Source organism: Platichthys flesus, chromosome 2, assembly GCF_949316205.1.
Source record: "Platichthys flesus chromosome 2, fPlaFle2.1, whole genome shotgun sequence".
NCBI lineage: Eukaryota > Metazoa > Chordata > Actinopteri > Pleuronectiformes > Pleuronectidae > Platichthys > Platichthys flesus.
This window is the reverse complement of record NC_084946.1, coordinates 20,426,796-20,446,255: the sequence shown is the minus strand read 5'-3', so window position 1 is coordinate 20,446,255 and position 19,460 is coordinate 20,426,796. Positions and strand designations below refer to the sequence as shown.

The following is a 19,460-nucleotide window of genomic DNA, read 5'->3' as shown; positions in this document are numbered from 1 at the left end:
CACCGTGCACATGGTGTTGTTTTCTTGAGTGTGAGCGACAGTTAAAGCCACTTGCTCTCTGTCCAGTTATCTGCCGGGGTCCTTCGGGCCACATTGCAGACTAATAAAAATATTTGAGGCGGGTGGACTCGCCCTCTGTATCAAAGGAGCGATAGCCTCAGGAAAGAGTAAACGAAGCCTGCAACAGATGTGTTCTGCTCTGTACTGGTGTCAAACAAAGAGTTATGGAAGGGGATCGTGTTTATGACCCGCTACTGGTAACAGGTGACATTTTAAAAGAATGATAACCACATGAAACTAGTTTAGAGACAGGAGGAAACACTTCCCCACTCTGGTATAAAAAAACTGATTTGCATAAGTCATGAGAAACAAATGGGGTAAGCAAATAGAATACAAACATTTGTGACATAAAAGTTGAGGATCTTCGTGAAGACCTGTATCGGGAGAACCCCCCATGATACTGCCGACTCTCCTGTTGTAACATTTACACTTCCCCGGCTGCATGGTTCCAATTTAGGGCTTCTAATGAGCTGTAGTTGAGGTCAATTTATATAAAACGTCCCGGGGCCGACTCTGTCATCAGGGGCCGACATGTTTATGGTGGTCTGAAGTGGGCGCACGGTCGAATCCACAGCATAAAAGGCAAACAGGGAGAACAAGGGTATGGGCAGGGTGTGTCCGACCAGTGAGTGAGGGTGGGGGGGGGGTTAAGAAGACGGTCAGTGGGTTTTAAAACCTCCGCTGCTACTGTTTTTTTTTTAAACTCACTCCCTGGGCAGTGGTGGCGGCGGCAGCGTACTGTAGCCTTAACTTTATTTTTACTTCTTTTATTTAGAAAGCCAGGAAACATTAAGTGTTACTTCAAATAAGGTCATAAAAAGAAAAGTATACATGCAGTGACACATGAGGACGGCCAATCGGTTCCATATGGTTTGCCCACTCATGCCCCTGCACTCCATTCAACAAAATCAAATCACTGCAGGCTTTAATAGGACTACAAAGGCTGTTCCAGGGGATCAGACACACCTGTTTAAGCCATCACGCAGACCATTTCCGACCGAGCTCACACAAAGACGGAACTGCTAAACATTCACTCAAGCAGTGCTTAGTGTTAAGTCCTTGATGAGTTAGACAAACTTACACTTAGTGAATTACTCCAGAGGCTCTCGGCTTTCTGAGACTCCGATTCCAGCTCCTTAAAATGAGACAACAGCTCCTCATGATCTGCTGAACAAAATGCTAATGACTCCTTTTCTCTCCATTATCTGGTCCTAAGTGAGTGGTCACGAAGAACAATGGCCTGTGCTTTGGCATAGCCACAGGCACGGGTTCCTGCTACCACCTACCTGTGTGCGCAGGGCAGCGGGAGGAAGGGGGCTGCGGGGGGGGGGGGGGGGGGGCATGAGGCAGGACAAAAGCACAGGTGTCTGCAGGTGTGGCTGGGTCTCTGTGACGGAGCGGGGGTAGAATGGGGGGGAAAGAATGTCAGCACGCCCAGAGGCTCAGCGGTCAGGCCATGAGTAAAAACAAGATAAGGCTGTTATGGCGAGGGGGGAAAGGAATAGTGACCTGAGTGAACCACAACATGACCCGGAGAGGAGAAGAGGTCAGGCTACTATAAAACAGAGGAAACATACCAGAGGTAAAAAGGTCAGGCTATCTCGGAGATGCCGTGCTTATCACTTACATATCAGGAGAGGAAGTAGCGCCATGTTACAAATAAGTAAAAAAAAAGAAAGATTTGTGCATTCCCTCATTGATGCAGCCAATTCAGTTGCCATTGTGGTAACATGCGTCTGAGTCCAGCTGATGCAACAACGCTGCATCTTGCTGCACTACGTCCCGTCTGCTCCGTGCATCATTGTCACGCTGGTGACGGAGGCGAGACCACCCTCACGTTTCACTTCACAACACAAACAGCAGCCCGCGCTGTGTGCGCCTTGCATCATCAAACCAGGAGTGCCTTTCACATTTCCTGCTCTAATCGCACAAATGTCGCAGCCTCTCCGAGCCTAAGAGCCGCCTTTAAAGTTTAAAAGGGAGTCCTCCCTTGCTGCCCAATGCACCAAATGTACCACTAACTGAGGCCATTTTGTTTATAGGAAGTGTGGGAGAGTTGTGGGTGAGTCTGTGCCCCTTTAAAAAGATAATATCCTCCCCATTTAATGGCCTCCGGATGACAAATTGCTTCCAGGGGAAGATTTAGTTAACAAAATTGCAAGTGTGACACATCCACTCTACTTAAGAGTTTGACATCCATAATTCAATTGTGCTCAGCAGTGGGTGCAGTAGATTGCCTGAGTAAAGTAGCACTAGATAACTGATCTTGATGCAGCATTAATACAGATGTGTAATTATGACTAATGATTAATTTTACTGACAGATTTCAAATTCAGGATCATTTAGGGAGATCTACTGTAAGAGCTCATATATTAGAGGAGGAACGGTTTACTTGGTTTTGACCTCAGCGGAAAGTTTTTTTCATTGACAAGAGGAAAAGCCCCATATCTCTTGGAGCTGGTTGGAAAAACACTTAGAAAAAGTGATGGCTCATTATAACCTAATACTTTTACAAATATCTAGAACACCCATAAACTGTTCTTTCCTTTTTCAAAACGCTCACGATCTTGATGGTATTCTGACTGACATACAGCCCAAACCATTCGTGTTTGCTTTTTTTTAGCCACTAAATACTTCCTTGGAACATTTAAAATGTGGGGATTTAAGCAGAGACAGTGCAGAGGAGGATGGGTGGATGTGTAAAAAACACAAAACCCTAAGGAGAGAAAGGTAGAGACACCATCAGACAGACCTGCCATCAAAAGTATAGCGGTAAGTGAGAAAGGACACCACAGCCAAACAGCAAATGGATCTGGATTCGGATCAACTGAGAGAGAGAGAGAGAGAGAGAGAGAGAGAGAGAGAGAGAGAGAGAGAGAGAGATGTGGATTGGAAGCGGGAGCAGGAGCCAGGGTTGGCAGGGATCTGGTGGAGGAGTGTGGTGGTTCAGAAGTCCTCCAGCGCGAGGCGCCAGTGTGTCCGGCGGGGGCCCTGACCATGAGCTGCCTCACCCCCCCAGAGCCACGGCCACAAACCCCCTCTCCCCCCTTCACCACCAGCACCGCCACCCATCCAACCCGAAACCCACTGGCAGGCAGCGCTTCACTGGAGCTGCTGCTGCTGCTGCTGCATGTTTATTTAATATTCTGAAGAAATTGAAATATCTTTGTGGGTTAACTCACATACATACACGATTACACATCACACACACACACACACACACACACACACACAAACACACACAGTAAATGCATGCACGCATACATTCACATACACACACACACTCCCACCACAATATATAAATAAATAAAGTAGAGTAATAATGTTCTCTTGATCTGTGGCCAAGAATAGAGTCGTGGAGAAAAATCTTTTTTCGAATGGTGTTTGGAGACGCGCAGAGGGAGGAGCGTGCATGTCTGACACTGCACGTCGCACGAGCACGTCTCCCGCTGACTCCCACCGAGGAGAGAGAGAGCGTTAACAAAGTGGTTGACAAACAAGACACAGTTCCCATGGGACGAGAGGACACAAGTTGTGAGAAGCAAACAAAGAAACATGTTTAAATTTGTAAATCAAATAATGTAATTCATCACATGTGGATGTAAATGTTTAAATTTCACATTATACAATATTGGGCGACTCTTGATTGTGTAGCCCTGTGAATGACAAGATGTAAATGAGGTGTTTGTGAAGTGTTACATGTAGAAGTGCACAGTGCCAGAGCGCTCTCTGCGTGCGTGTGGGTGCGTGCGTGCGTGTGCGTGTGCGTGTTCGCGTTTGAGAGCACGGCACATCCATATGAAACTCTCTGATCATTACAGAGCAATTCCCTCAGACAGAAATCCCTTAAACAGCCTCGGTTTTTTGGGCTTCACGCTACCCCCCCCCCCCCTTCTGTCTCCTCTCTCCTCAACAGCCACCAACCACTGCTGCTGCCAAAAATAACACAGGAGCGCCACTCGAGCCCGCGCCTCGCCGCAGCGCCGCTCGGCCGCAAGAGAGGGATCAAAACACACACAAAAAAGGAAACCCATCATATCGTGGAAGGAGGGGAAAAAGAGCATTCATACAGCGCCATGCCTGAAGATATCCACTGATGATTTTGGCAAGCGGGGAACCACACATACTAATGCGCCATGGGCCAAAACGGGGGAAAGCGGAAAAGTGTGTTTGTGGATTGTGTGCATACATTTCGGATGAAGTATATCCTCGCAGCTACACAATTTCCCTCCCGATCCCCCACTCACTCAGTGATTTGAACCGCTTGCTCAATACAAAAACACGAACACAATCAGGTTATAGGTCAATAAATGAGGGCCAAACGAAGCCCCCCCCCCCAGGCAAACAAGGCCAATCACCGCTGAGGGTGTACTAACGATGAGTAGGAGTGGTGTCCTCTGATGTCAGATAAATCCCGGTGCTCTGGTTGTAGGTTTTGGGAGTTCAAACGCGAGACAACTTCTACTCATTGTCATGGCCGATTCGCTTTTGTGTTGCGTTTGGCCAAACCGTGCTCCTCTCCGCTGACAGACGGAGGCCAGCGAGTGAAGCCATTAGAACCCAGGCTCTGTTTCAACCGCGGCCAGGAAGGGGTTTATGAGCAAACCATCACGGAATTAATCGTCCAGCCGCAGCAATAAATGAAATGATGGAAAGGTGGAAAATGTAGTGAAATGTTTTATGGAAGTGCTGCTACGTTAGTTTGGGCAGAAGGTTCTGAAATTTGAGGGTCAGACCGATTAAAAGCGTCGGCTGGATTGCTCTGAGTATACTCAGCAGGGAAAAGGATTCTAACTGAACTGAGAGACACAAATTAGAATCAGTTGTTATTGTTTGATCATTGATTTTATGGCCATTCCTTTAGGCTGGCCTGATTTATAGTATAAGGCAATCTTCCTTGCCTTCTTAACACAAAAACAGGGCCTTCTTCAACTATCATGTTCATATCCGACCCACTTAGACCCTAGAACCATTCAAATCAAAGATAAATTGCTCAAAACCCAATTGTTGTCAACGGCTTTCAACTCAAGCTGAGTTTGAGACCTTGATTGAATCTGTTTCTGTGCAATTCTCAATTATTTATGATGTTAAACTTTGTATTGCTCATGAATTTTCTATGTATTCCGCGGTTTCTTCTAAACATCTTTTTATTTTAAGCCTGAAAGCACTTCGGGCATCAGGGATAGTTCTAAACCTGCTATGTAAATAATCTTTGACCTGACTTGACTGGATATGATTTATCAAAATGTTATCTGAAGAAATAGTTTTTACTATAATTTTTTTGCCATTGTTCTTATGCTGCTCTGAACCATTTTGACATGTAAAAGCATGTTGCTTGGACCAGGGACTTTCTATTTCATTGTTTTGTACTTTAAAATATATTGACGATTAAAATTTAGCAGCAAAAAGATCCCAGGTAAAGCACATTTTAAGTTAGTCCTAAATGGGTCCTATAAGTAAACTGTGATATTTATTAGAGAGAAGTATCTGTGTAAGTTGAGCCACTGCAGCATACCTGGATGAATGGTCTGTGTACTATAGAGGAGACAGGTGCCAGAATCCCAGGAGCTCAAAGCATCAAGCCACAGAGACGTTCATCATTTAGACTCATTAGTGACTGACTGTCGCCCTCTTCTGGCTCTTTGTATTCATAACGGATGATTACAGAGGAGCAACCACCCACATCAGGAACAATTAACCTTATGATTATCGATAAATTCCTTCCTAAACTTTAAACATTAACCTCTAACCAAAAATACAAAAATAGAACTATTTCAGATAATTGAATGTCTACTGATGCATCTTGAAACGATTTAATTCTTTGCTTTGGGTTTTTAAGCTATATTAGAATGAAGGTGTAAACAGAGACAGTTTGTCTGTTTGAGTATTCAACATGGGCGAGGAAAGGAGGCGGACCGCTTTTTGCGGCGCTTATAGCTCTTGTGCTCCAGGGGTTAGAGGCTGATGGTGTGACGTTAATGTACTTTTAATGTATTTTACATTGCATGTGTCAGTCGTGATAAATCAGTCTCTTGTGCCGCCCTCTCAGGCAACCGCCTGTGTCGCCTGTACCAGGAGCCGCCCCTGTCCCCAGGAATATTCACCTGGTGTCTACTGAGAAGAAACGATCGCACTTCATATACCGCTCCTCCTCCTCGGTGCCTCCCGGTGTACAAATCGAAGTCATCCACAGCTCTTTATGACCAATGAGAGCTGGACTTCCGGCCGGAGGCGTGCTACGTCACATTGTTGTGTCGGAGCGGAGGGCGCCTCTTCTGCTCTTCACATGTCTCCTGCCCGTGGAACCGCCGTCTGCTGAGAAGCGGGGTGTCCGTCCTGCTTTGGGGGGATTCGTGGATCCGAAACCGACCGGCACCGTCTGCGGGAAATAGGGAATGAACGACGAGACAGCACCGGACAGCTGGAAGAATAACTCCGGGTGCTCCAGGTGAAGCTGCACGCATGCTAAGCTAACCTAGCACTGAGCATCACATGCTTTTCATCTACTGGTTTTCTGTACTGGTTCCACTATTAAACTAATATTACTGTCGTTTGTTACTGTTTGTTGATTCATGGACCTGTTGATTACGATGTGATTACTAAATTAGTGAATCCAGATGTGTCCCAAAAGTGCTATTAGACATCTATAGCTTATATATAACGTTTTGATAACCATTAAAAACGTCCTCAGTCCTCACTCTTAGAAATCAACTGCCCTGATGATAGGTTCTCAGTCTGCACGGGTTCGACTCTACAGATGTTCGTGCACACCACACATACCGGGGCATCCTGCGTTACCAGTTGTTTAATAGAGAAACGAGTCTAAGAGGCTAACTCTGGCACATCTTTATGAACCATTTTGCTCATATTAATGTATGAACACTGTCCCTAAAACAAATACAAGTTAAAGTTATCCTTGTAGGATTGTTTCTTCACATTTATTTACTTTTGTAAATATATCTGTTTTTTAATTTCACATCCGCTGTTGAAAGTTCTGTTTCCACAATACAAAGTAGATGTGCAATTGTAGCATTTATCTATTCTCTGGAGTTAAGTGTATGTCTGAAACCGGCTGGATTGGAGAATGGTTCAACTCCATAGTAAGGTTTTCTGGATTTGTGTGACCAAATTGATAATATATAAATGGGGTATAATAGGAAATGTGTGCGTGAAATTCTGACTTACACTGCAAAGCAATTTGATTGGTTAATAAGGCTGGTAAAGTTCAATATAAATATCCATTCCATGAATAGAGAGACACTTGTGTAATTTAGGCGAGTGTAGTGAGTGCGCACAATTTATCCTTATTGAAATATGTAAGAAGGACAATCCTTTCATCTGACTCTGTGTCTGACTCCTCCATTCAGTATTGAGCAAATGCTGGCTGTGAATCCCGGAAAGACGCCGATCAGTCTGCTGCAGGAGTATGGAACGCGGATAGGCAAGACCCCAGTGTATGACCTGCTGAAGGCCGAGGGACAGGCCCACCAGCCCAACTTCACGTTCCGTGTCTCAGTTGGAGAGATCAGCTGCACCGGCCAAGGGCCCAGCAAGAAGGCAGCCAAGCACAAAGCAGCCGAGGCTGCTCTGAAGATGCTACAAGAGGAACTCGAGGGTCCCACTGTTGTCGGTGTTGGAGTAGAAGGTATTATTGCGGTTCAAGTGTCTACTGATGGAGACAGGTCAGTTTAGTCCGTTTCCCCTTGAATTGAGGTCTGTGTGGCTTGATCACTGATCGTTGAGTTGTTTTATCTCATCTTCTGTGCAGCTGCAAGACAGAGATGAAGACCTCAAGCAGTTCTCAGCAGTCCGAATGTAACCCCGTGGGGGCTCTGCAGGTGAGTCATCTAAGAAAACGACTGTGCTCAGAGTTGAATTATGTCCTTTGTTTTTCTCAAATAACATTTTATCACAATTTCCCAGTTTGTGTCACGATAGTTGTTAGTTTCATGCCTTTTTGGTTTGTTTCTTTATTTTGTGATTCAACACTTGTCCGTGTTCTTCTCTGTCAGGAGCTGGTGGTGCAGAAAGGATGGCGTTTGCCAGAATACACGGTCACTCAAGAGTCTGGTCCTGCACATCGAAAAGAGTTCACCATGACCTGCAGAGTCGAGAGATTTGTGGAAATCGGTAAAATGCAGAATGTTTCATCCAGTGAACATGTGTGTACGTTTGTGTGCGATGTGTTTATCCTCATGCACATCAAGGAATTTGGCCATGTTTTGAGAAGTGTCTGACCTTCACTGACTCTTCACGCATGAATAGCAGGATCAATGATTTCTCTCTGTCACCATTTACAGTTGCCTATGATAGACAGAAATATCAATGTCCCATTTAAAAGATTTACTAGCTTACTCTGCAAATGATGGTTGCTGAATAACAATCAACAAGTCAGACCAGATGTGGTCATACCTAACCCACAGTCTCCGGTTCATCTCCAGGAAGTGGAACGTCCAAGAAACTAGCCAAGAGAAACGCAGCAGCTAAGATGTTATCGCGTATCCACGATGTTCCGGTGGACCTGAGGACCCCCCACGAGCCAGATGTGGAGGATGATACGTTCACCGTGGTGAGAAACAAACCTTCTCTGTACATATGTGCACCAGTAGCGGTAAATTATTCGGCCTGATGCACAGCGCTGCAGGAGATATTATATAATAAGATAATCCTGTATCAGTCCCACAATGGGGACATTTGCAATATTACAGCAGAAAGAGTCAAAACAATAATAAGTAACATGTAGTCCTTGCGTGTAAGGAAAACAAAAAAAGAATATAAACAGTGCCAGAAAAAGTAAAGTGTGTGAGAATGGGTGTGTGACCGGAGATGAAGAGACGTTTTCTACTATCATTTGCACACACGTTTAACTTTGCACACCCAGTTCATCCTGACTTGACCACTGGTAGCCGCCGCATCCTGCTCCATGTGTTTGAACTGATAAGAAGGCCCATCCCGACTCTGCATTAACTCATGATACAGCTTCTCTATAAATATTGTAATTATTCTGATCGGGTCAGTTTGTTGTAATAAGCTCATTCAAACCCACAAGTCGCATTTTCGGTCAGTTCTTATGTCGGTTATCGACACCACGAGACGGGCAAATAATCTATTATCTTTACATAGTGGCTAAACAGGTCTGTTACATTCAGTTGTCTTTCAGAAATGCACCTGACAGCCAATTACCCCTTTTCTTACTCCTAAGTCCTGCTGGCTGATAATAAGAGTTAATTAACTGCTGTGAATTTCCCTCTCTCCTACCCACACAGCACATGGGGAACAAAGTTGACTCGGGTAAAAGTAAAAGCTTCAGCTGCACATGGGACTCTCTGCGTAACTCAGCTGGAGAGCAGATCCTCCAGCTCCGCAGCCATCCTCTGGGAATGCCCTCCGACTCGGACTTCTGCTCCCTCCTGAGTGACCTGTCCGTCGAACAGAGCTTTGACGTCAGCTACTTGGATCTGGGTGAGTTCCCAAACTGCAGCGTTGACATTAACTACAGTTCCATTCACCTCTGCTGACAGTTCGACTAACTTAAAGTTGAGTTAAAGAGGAGTTAGACTTTGAACGGACAATAACTGATGATACTCTACAGCTACATGCATGAAGAGATGCATTTCAGTTCATGTGAATATGAATTGAACCTTCTTATCTGGTTTTTAACACCTACGCAAACTAAGTTGAAGAGCATCATGGGTTCATTTTGGTGAGAGCATTCCACGAATTATATGTAAAAAAAAAAACCATGTGGTTACTTTAACTCACATCAGATATGATGCAGCTGCATGTCACAGTTCCGTGCAGCTGAAACCCTTTCATCTGACGTCAGCACTTCACAGATGCACAGGACTGTTAAGTTGTGTCACCACATGGGACTAATACACTGCAGTTTTTATTTTGTTAAAATGTTTGTGCATGAAAAACCGGTTTACTCTTTTACACTCTCAAAACATCGATTCATCAGAAATGTCATTCCACGGATCCAATTAAAATATTAAAATAACGGATTCATTCGATAATAACTAGTTTATGTAGACGCGTCGCCATCTGTCCTCTACAGAAGCAGTGATGCAAGAAAATATCCGACTCAATGTTTTCCAACTTCCTCGTTCTCTCTTGTTTCAGAGGGGCCCAGTCTGAGCGGCGTGTGCCAGTGTCTCGTGGAGCTGTCCACGCAACCAGCCACAGTGTGCCACGGCTCCGCCCCGAGCAAAGACGCCGCTCGTGCCATCGCAGCCCACAATGCACTGCACTACCTCAAAATCATGGCTGGAGGGAAATGATGTCCAGTCGTGTTCCCACTCGCAGACTCGAACTCGCAAAACTGCACATTGCCAGGATGAATTTCCACTCTGGCCGACAGAGGGAACCTTCGTGATGAGTTCAAAAACCGTGAATTACCTCAAATTTGGAGAAACAAAACTTTTCATGTCCCCCAAGTTTAAGCCCTGGAGCCCGATTTGGCCACTTTGATTTCTAAACGTCGCAAGTGAACATTAAGTTGCCCAAAAATTCATGAACACTCCTCTTCTTGCAAATTATTTAAAAATGTCCCTTTCAGTCACTTTCATATTTGCTTTTCAGTACATACAGAGCTCATTTCTTTTGTACCTCAAATCAAAAATTTACAAAAAGTCTGTATCTGGAATTTTAAATGGTGCTTTTGTCAAAAACTGGAGACGAATTCTGGTGCAACGCAAAAAGAAATTGGACAATGGAATCACCGATATCATGGATGGACTCGAAAAGAATGAACAGCCATGCTACTGAAACATGGAGGAAGAGACTCTGCTGAACAAATATCAGAGGAGAATGGTTTTAAAGAAACTGACCTTTTTACACTTGAGCTTGTGTGAATCTTTTTTTTTTTTTGTTGTCTTGTATGTTAATTTGATCCCCTGAAGCTCAAACAGTTTGTCGCTGTGATGCCTGAAGGTTCAGCCTGAAGGATCTGAGTTTCTTCTGACAAACTTCCCCTGCCGTTTTTAAAACTCAGATGAAATTAACTCTTTGATTTCTGTCCAGCACATATTGGGTTTGTTTGAAATGTAACCCTCTCTAATAATGTTACACTCTGATATTTACTGTCGTGTCAATCAATCAAATTTAGTAGAATTCTAAGGAGACATCAGAGAGCTTGAGTGATACCATTTTTTTTTATTGATTTCCCATGTTTAGAGTCCCCTGGAAGATGTACACTATCAGAGCGTTTTAGGAATGCTCACAGTGATCATGAGAACTCTACAAAAGAAAACAGTGAGCATAATTTAGAATCTCCTTATTGGTTCAGTTCACACACAAATTGTCACATTTGGGAGTAAATCAAGACAACACAAAATGTGATTGTAGCAAATATTTCCCAGTTTCTCTATTCACTATGCAGTCAGACCAATAAATAATAAATTAACTTCTGTGTGAATCAAAGAGCTGAAAAAATAACTGGGAGTTGTTGTTGTTATCAGTAGAACATTAGACAAAACGATTTGATTTTTGTTTGTTTTTTGAGTCATCCCTCAAAAAAATAATGTCTTTGTGCCGTTTCAAAGATATGAACTAACGATTGTTTTCCTCTTTATAATTCACACCCCTGTGATTTACGTTTCTCTGTTCTCCGTCAATGTGACTGATTCCTGTGACATTATTTGAAAGAGCCGTTGACACCTGCGTCTGGGTGTGAACTCTCATCACCGCCTCAGTTACTGCAGTAGCTAATCTGTCAATACAATTCATTGCACTCTGCTGAAATAAGTATTGGAAAAGAGTTGGAAACAGTTTGCACTAGTTGAGAAGATAAAGTCCTTTGCACAGATGCAGGCTGAACATGTCCGAGTGCAGCGGGTTTGACGCAACACTGACCTCATTTTGTCTGAAACGGCAGATCTGCATTTTGTTATTCTGAGATAAGGAAGTTATCTCCTGGTTTTAGTGAATTTTATGTGCTGACATTATTCAATTTGAGACAGTTCTTTGTCATAGTTAAATTGTTGCCCAGTTTAAAATAAATAAAGTGTGAGCTCCATGTGAAATTGACTTGTTGTCGTGGTGTAATGTGTTGTTCATGCTGTAATTCCAGATTGACTCGTTACTGTTCAAATGCGATGATCCCCCGCAGTCTTTCATTGTCTTTATGTTTATTCATTTACAGTAATTGTATTGAGGATGAGCGCCGGGAAAAACCTTTTGATAAACTTGACTTCTTCTGTGTAGATCCTCTGAAAAGTTTCAAAGGGGACCAAGTCATTTTGAACGCACAAATCCCGAGTCGCACAAACTCAAATCCTCAGTGCAAATGTGTGAAGATAGACCGATGGAGTGCCGTGTCCTTGTGTCATCTGGCGTGTCTGTCCGACGAGGGGCTGACTTCTTCGTCTGCGTAGCCGCTGCTGTCTGACTGCACGCTGTCGCCCCGGACCACTTCACCTGGACCAGGACACAAACACGGTCAGACAACCACTCCCTGCACCGTCCACCACCGCACAGACGGAGCTGCACTCCCGCCCGAATGGAGGCACGTTCAATCTCAAACACATTTTTCAACATATATCTGTCTGAAATATTCAACTCTTAAATGTTTTCAAGTTTACCAGGAAGTTTCATGCAGAAATGAGTTTGTCCATTTCTACTAACATCCACGTGCTTTGACAAAGTGCTGCACAGTGGCTGCTGAGCCACAAACCGACCACATGCGTTACTTCCCTTCGAAACAGGGTCAGTATTTATTGCGCAGCAGTTTGTTGGATGATGAGTCATGTTCCTGTATATCCTGACCACATTGTACCAAGGCAACATGTAAAGAATGTTCCTCAAACACAAATAAAACATGAATATACTGTACCTTTGTGCTGGCCCTGCGTGCACACTGGTGAGTTTGTGGCCCTTGTAGTATTTGACTGTCCAAACTCTTCCTCCCCTGCGCTGTGCACCTATTGACACGAAGCATACATTGTTCACTGTTAGTCTGATTTGACTATTGAGTAGCTAGATAACAATGTGAAGCACGTCTAAATGGAGCCGAACAATGTGAACATTCAGATCCGGGGGCAGATCCTTAACATTTTTAACGTTGGACGTTTTACAACATGTACACATCTTTTCTGGGGAATCATTTATGGATATTTATTTTTTTTAAATCAGGCAAATATAGGGAACTGATAAGTGTGGAGCTGGTTTGGATTCAGGGCGACTGTTGGGCCTTGGGGGAGGTATGTGCTCAGCTCGTTCTTTTTCTGGGAACTAGTGGAAGATAAACGGTCTCTCTATCTGATGAAGGGTGTTAGTTTTGTTTTCTGGTTTTTGCAAATCGCGCTTTGCCTGCTTCACGGATGACCAATCGCAATCATTCGGAGAACTTAACAAAGGTAAATAAAATAAAAAAGGGATTTAATCAAATATATTGTGGAGAAATAAAATGACTGTGTCGGGGCAATATGAGGCAACCCGTGTAATAATAAGGTAATAGTGCCTGAACATGTCAGAGTGTCAACATGTTGATGGGGATTGTGAGCCCGGTGTGAGACTTGCCCTCAGACATGTGAGTGTCACAGCACCGTACCTCCTCCAGCTCAAACGAGTTCACCGGTTTCACGTTGGTCTTGGAGAATTTCCTCAGGCCCTGATGAGTCGGAGGATTCAGGTACCGGGTCTTCCCGCCTTCTAACGACCCCGCACGCGTCCGGACAGGCAGGACATTTGAAGCACGACAGGAATGTGGCGCACTGGAGGAGGACGAGGGACCACCCCCCTCCAAGCCGGTCACAGTGATGCAGTAATCTGTATGGCTGCCGGCGGGGGCCAGGACAGGAAGTGAGCTGGATGCACCCACCGGCCCGACCCCTCCAGAAGACGTAACGTCCCCTGTGGAGGATGAGTCCTCACCAGGAGCAGATACAGGGGCTTGTATGTCAGGTGCATGTGGTTTATCAGTGCCTTGTGTCCCAGTGTGTGTTTTGGGACAGGGTGTGTGTTGGCAGCAGAAGGGTGCGTGGTGTACGCTCTCCACTATCTGCGGGCAGATTAGATCACGTGTAGCCATGGCCGCCTGCTCTGCCTGAGGTGAGAGACCCAGACGATCGAGTTCTCCTGATAATGTGGAAAGAGGTGTTTCTATATTCAGAGTCTTTCTGTCATCGTCTGCTGGTCGGACGACGTTGTCATCAGCATCGAAATGATCTGTTTGTTTATTGCTTGTCTCCTTATGATGGATTTTTTTCCCGACAATGTCTGTGTCCATGTGTCCACTCCTACAGGATGTATCCTCATCTATGAGCCCGACATCCACAGATGAACAACTCCTGCTACATTCCCCCAAATCCAGTTTCTTGGTCACCTCCGTCTTGACTTTAACCAGGACCATATCCACCACGTCAGGGAGGCTGGACCTTTTCCTGGGTGACGGCTGCGGAGAGGTGGAGACCGAGCCCCGAGGGGAGCCCGTGTAGAGGCACATCTTGGAGACGGTGTCCTTCAGCCTCTCCACCGGAGAGCGCGGCTCACTGCGAACGCTGCTCCGGAAGCGGTCGATCTTCTCCATGGGAGACGAGAGGCATAACTCTGGTGGGACCAGTTTCTGGACCGGGGTGCGGGACACGTGGGAGTAGAGGGAGTAAAAGACGTTGGCCATCGCTGTGAGCGTTTGGACTTGTCTGAAGCGACCTGGGGAGAGAATACAATACAGATCTCATTTGCTATATCCCGGGAATTATGTCGTTATTAATACATACCAATAAGTTCACAAAGGTGACCGATGGCAGAGTGATTGTATCAATCCACAGTCTTACTAGCAAGAGAGAGGCTGGGGTCCTCCTCTCGTATCCGCCGCAGCTGTGCGTCCAGGAAGAGGCGGAAGCTGATGCCCTGAGCCTGAGACGGGAAGGTGAAGAAACGAGGAGGGATGCGCACCGTGGCCTGTGGCTCATCGTTGCCAAAACCCAACTCGTACAGCGTCTCCTCGGCATCTTCCGAATACATATCCAGGACCTCAGATACACTGGTGTAGGTATGAAGGAGAGAAAGGGGGAGTAAGTGTTTTGTTCAAGCATGAAGAGCATTAATAAAACAAAGCTGCAAAGTGCTTTACAGTGGCCCTCAGTCGAGCACATACCTCCACCAATGCAGTGAACAGTTTCCTGAAATTCAATCAAGCTGTGCCAAATTTCACACACTCATAGATATCAGTTCCCTAAATGTGCCTAGTTGTTTTCATCAAGATCGATTAATTGTTCCCTGGTAAATGGTGAAAATTAAAAAAAATATTTTGTATTGTGAGGTTAAATAGTGTGAAAAGACGTTCTTGGATTTGCCCCAAAATGTAATGAGTTCCTCCCTGGCACATACAACATCCTTCCACCAAGTTTCACGGAAATCTGTTCAGTTGTTTGTGTGTAATCTTGCGTAAAATCCAACCAAGCATTTAACAAGTGGACATAACGTGAATGAAAGCACGGGAATAAGATCAAAATGCTGTGTATCCTGTTATCCAGGTAAAAGCCCAAAATGTTAAAGAGGAAAAGTGATTTATAAATTGGGAGAATCGTCTCGAAGGTCGTTCAACAGCCTGGTTATCAGCCTGCTGACCTGCAGGATGAAGAGGCCTTCGAAGGTGTAGCTGTCTCACCTTGACGTGGTTTTACAGGTGTAGGAGGAGGAGGGACAGCTGGAGGTCATACTGTGCCCCAGGTGAAACGAAGGAGGGCATAGTCCCGCTCTGCTGTGGGAAAGAAATGTGAAAAGTCACATCACACAAATGTTTAAACATTTAGGAATTACAGCCCAAAATCTATAGCCACGGCAGGTGAAAGACCTCACTGTAGTTGTTTTAATTCATTTCCAATGTAACAAATAGAAAAAAAAGCCTTTACAAAGAGGTGGATATCAGTACAGCTTAAGGATCTTGGTGACAGACCTGCTGGTGAGTCGGCCTCGTCGAAGTATCGAGGACGGATGCTGTGCGGGACTTCTCGGTCATAGTGAGAAAAAGAGGAGAGATAACAACAGTTCATTTCTATGAAAATGGAGCGTATTTCACACGAGCATCAACTGACAAATGAGGGTCATGTCCTTCACACTTCTTTTCACTTCACTAGAAACACCCTCAGTGGGCAGGGGTGTAAACTCAGTGAAGAGACTCTTTATACGCTGAAGCATTAGAAATATCCACACTTCCTTTATCACATATAAAGAACTTTGTTCAAAACTACAGAATGGCCTCCTGGTAACATGGATTATTATTAACTTATATTCACTAATTCAGTGTCATTACAGATGCTACTCACCCAGCTTCACATGGAGTGATTCCTCCGTTTAACACAGAGGCTGAAACCAAGAGTAAAAGAGGAGAATGTTGAAATGCATCTGTGTGCACGGTTAAATGGCAAATCCCTTAAATCTGTGCCTGACTGTTTGTGATGGGTGGGCTAATCTAATATTAACTAAAGTAAAGATATCTTTAAGTTAAATAAAGCATTTAACGCTTCTTTACCTCGCTGTTACACACAAATATATTCACCTTAACCTGACAACAAGTACAGAGCGGTTCCCTACTATGGCTTTAAGCGTGTAGTGTGTCCCTACATGTTATATTAAAAAAACTGAAATTAGAGGATTAGAATCACTTTTGAGGCATCTATAAATAAAACTTTCAACCAAAACTTTTCCTTCCTCTGAGAAGTACGGGAACACTGTGCAGCACCTGACAGGGTTCTTTGTGTGCGTCAACTATTACGAGCACAACAAACAAAAGCTTGAGTAGAGAATAGAATCCATTCATGACGATCACCTAATTTCCCTCTATGAACATTTCCTGCTTGGTTAGTTCCCTTTCAGAGAGTCTGTGTGTGTGTGTGTGTGTGTGTGTGTGTGTCTGTGTGTGAGTGTGTGTGTCGGTGTGCACTTACCATCAGCACCAAGACTCAGGTCATCATCAAAGTTGTTGGCTTTGACCATAGACTCTAAAGAGAGGACAAGGAAGCCATTGATTTCTAGTAACTAGGTAAACACGTCACATAACTTGCTTTTACTCAGAGTTGTAGAATGAGCTTGTGAAAGATGGAGCGCCGTTATCGCATTAATAGACTGTTATAGTTTAAACTACTCAACTGATTCAATTTCCTGATTAAAAATAACTGATATTATCATTTTAAGTACAACACCAAACCGGAAAATGTAAGTGTGAATGCTTTATTTCAGGTCCCACTCACCAAGGCTCAGCTGGCGGGGGTTGTTTGACCTGTACACCCACACAAACACACACACACACACACACACACACACACACACACAAGCACACATTAGTGATACCGGCCTATACAGTCCAATGCTTCAGAGAATCCCTCAGATCTACTTTCTCCGAGCGGCTGAAGTCTGTCCACTTCCTCTTGCAGCAATGTTCACCACCAAGCAGAACTATGGTCAACACCTTCCAACCGAGCTGCTCATTTTCCTGCTGGTTATCGGAAGCTGTGACCAGCCCACGCCTGGTTCCACTGCACTAAAGTCAAGATATCTTTAGGCCATTTAGTCGCTGAACACACCGTGTGTTTGGTTTCCCTCACTGATTAGCTTCCTTTTCAAAGATGTATATGACACACATAACCTCCTTCCTTCTGTCACTTTCACAACATGAAAAAATAACTGTTACTTCCTTGTGTCATATAATTGTTTTACTCTTAAAAACCACTACAATTGCTCGAAAAGGTCAAAGGGCGCAGGATGTATGATTCTAACGGGGAAACAGCCTCAGGCCTGAATGACTGAAATGTTTGAGATGTTTGCACCTGAGCCCTGACAGAAACAACCTGCCTGTGAGACCGCTCTGCAAGTTCGGGTCAATCAGCTCGGAAAGTTTTATTGAGAGATACAAGAAGCGTATATATTTTTTCCAGTGGAATCGTTTAAAAACGCGTCATCACATCAACAACAAACGCCGCGGCTTCAGAGCATGTGACCTCAGAGAGTTTCCAGTCTCCGCTTGCTGTTGTTTGTTTCACCAGTTTCCAGCGACTGTCACTTTCACCTTCAGAGGCTGCGAGAGGCTGACGTCAAACCAAATATAACTTAACGTTCATTTGACACAAATGAAAAAAAAAACACAGCACAGCAGAGCAGAGCAAAGTGACTCACCCACAACCCTGCAGCCAGTCCTCGATCTTTCCTGTGAAGCATCCTGTGGAAATCAGACACGTATCTTAGCTTCATGACTAATCCTCATTCATACAGAGCTGCAGGTGCTTCTCGTCTGTTTAACCACTTCTAGAGGTTATGACAACTTATAGGACTTAAAAGTGGGACATCGGAATATGTTCAGATAATCCTGTGAAAATGTATTTTAGAATATCTGCAATAGGAGAAATTAGATTGTTGATACACTGGTTAAAAAATTTGCCTAATTAAACATTTCAAACGTAAACTGTCCAATTTGTTATTGGATCCCTGACTTTTTTTTGATTGATCTATTATTTATTTAAGCCTCGGAAAACACATTGAGGAATAAGACCCTCATTTACAATGGTGCAGAGGGAACAACGAAGAGTTAATACATTGAAAGAAAAAAAAAGAAAAAAACAATGGAATAAATACGCATATATATATATACACAGTAATACAAGGGAAAAGGTCAAAGGTCATAAACAATCATTTTTGACGATTCAATAAAATACTATGGTCAAGTCAGCTAACAGCTACAATCACTGCAGGAGAAGTCAGTTGTACATGAGATAAGATTCGAAGAATACTTGCCATCAGAGAAGACGTCGTCATCTGTGATGGAGGCCGAGGGGAGGCTGCCCAGCCGCCTCTCGGGGTCGGGCTCCTCCAGGGTGGAGCGCCGCCGGCTGCTGTTGATCCAGGCTCGCCGCCTCACTGTGGAGGACGGGCTGTCCATCGCCTCAGTCTACAGACAGCAGGGGGACATGGAGGGACTGAAGCTACAGGGACACGAGGGCCCGGCCTGAGAATATAAACACAGACAATAGTTCATATCACTGACGTATGCTTGGAAAAGACAATATGATTGTTACACTGAAATCCCCTGTAGTATTTTGTGTTTTGTTTCTTATGACATTGAAGTTGATAACTAGTGAACTGTGTTTCCTGATCAACTTTAATATTTGACATGTGAATGTCAGTGTGTTGCATGGACCAGACATTTCACAACATGACTTTACAACTCATAAACAGACATGTTACAACGGGAGGCCTTCACCAACAGAGTTCTATTGAATCCCCAGAATTTTGTGTATCAAACTGACTAAACTGTTTATAGAGGTGAATGACTAACAGAGTACACAGCAGTGTAACATTAAACAAGATATATACAGGAGTGGCTGGACGAGGTGAATTGAGAAGACACACTTCAGGCACACAGCGTGACCGACACGTTCATTTGAATGCAATTCTTGCCGAGGATA

General features: G+C 44.3%; 2 protein-coding genes across 3 annotated transcripts; one reads left to right on the top strand and one right to left on the bottom strand.

Moving 5' to 3' along the window:
* The first annotated feature begins 6,289 nt into the window (after positions 1-6,289).
* tarbp2 (TAR (HIV) RNA binding protein 2) lies at positions 6,290-11,481 on the top strand. Of its 2 annotated transcripts, none has more exons than XM_062405379.1 (7): positions 6,290-6,508; positions 7,428-7,742; positions 7,829-7,898; positions 8,073-8,190; positions 8,484-8,629; positions 9,327-9,522; positions 10,183-11,481. In XM_062405379.1, exons 1-7 carry the CDS (start codon positions 6,456-6,458, stop codon positions 10,338-10,340), a joined length of 1,056 nt encoding a protein of 351 aa, XP_062261363.1. In that variant the 5' UTR covers positions 6,290-6,455; the 3' UTR covers positions 10,341-11,481. The 2 variants fall into 2 exon arrangements, with proteins under 2 accessions (XP_062261363.1, XP_062261367.1); XM_062405383.1 differs by having other exon boundaries at positions 6,292-6,508; positions 8,502-8,629.
* LOC133969015 (protein ITPRID2-like) lies at positions 11,200-18,212 on the bottom strand. Its single transcript, XM_062405323.1, has 10 exons — positions 18,175-18,212; positions 17,253-17,281; positions 16,950-17,003; positions 16,329-16,368; positions 15,959-16,009; positions 15,671-15,760; positions 14,835-15,043; positions 13,610-14,709; positions 12,893-12,980; positions 11,200-12,477 (listed from the first exon to the last, which is right to left on the bottom strand). Exons 3-10 carry the CDS (start codon positions 16,996-16,998, stop codon positions 12,386-12,388), a joined length of 1,719 nt encoding a protein of 572 aa, XP_062261307.1. The 5' UTR covers positions 16,999-17,003; positions 17,253-17,281; positions 18,175-18,212; the 3' UTR covers positions 11,200-12,385.
* Positions 18,213-19,460: the final 1,248 nt, after the last annotated feature.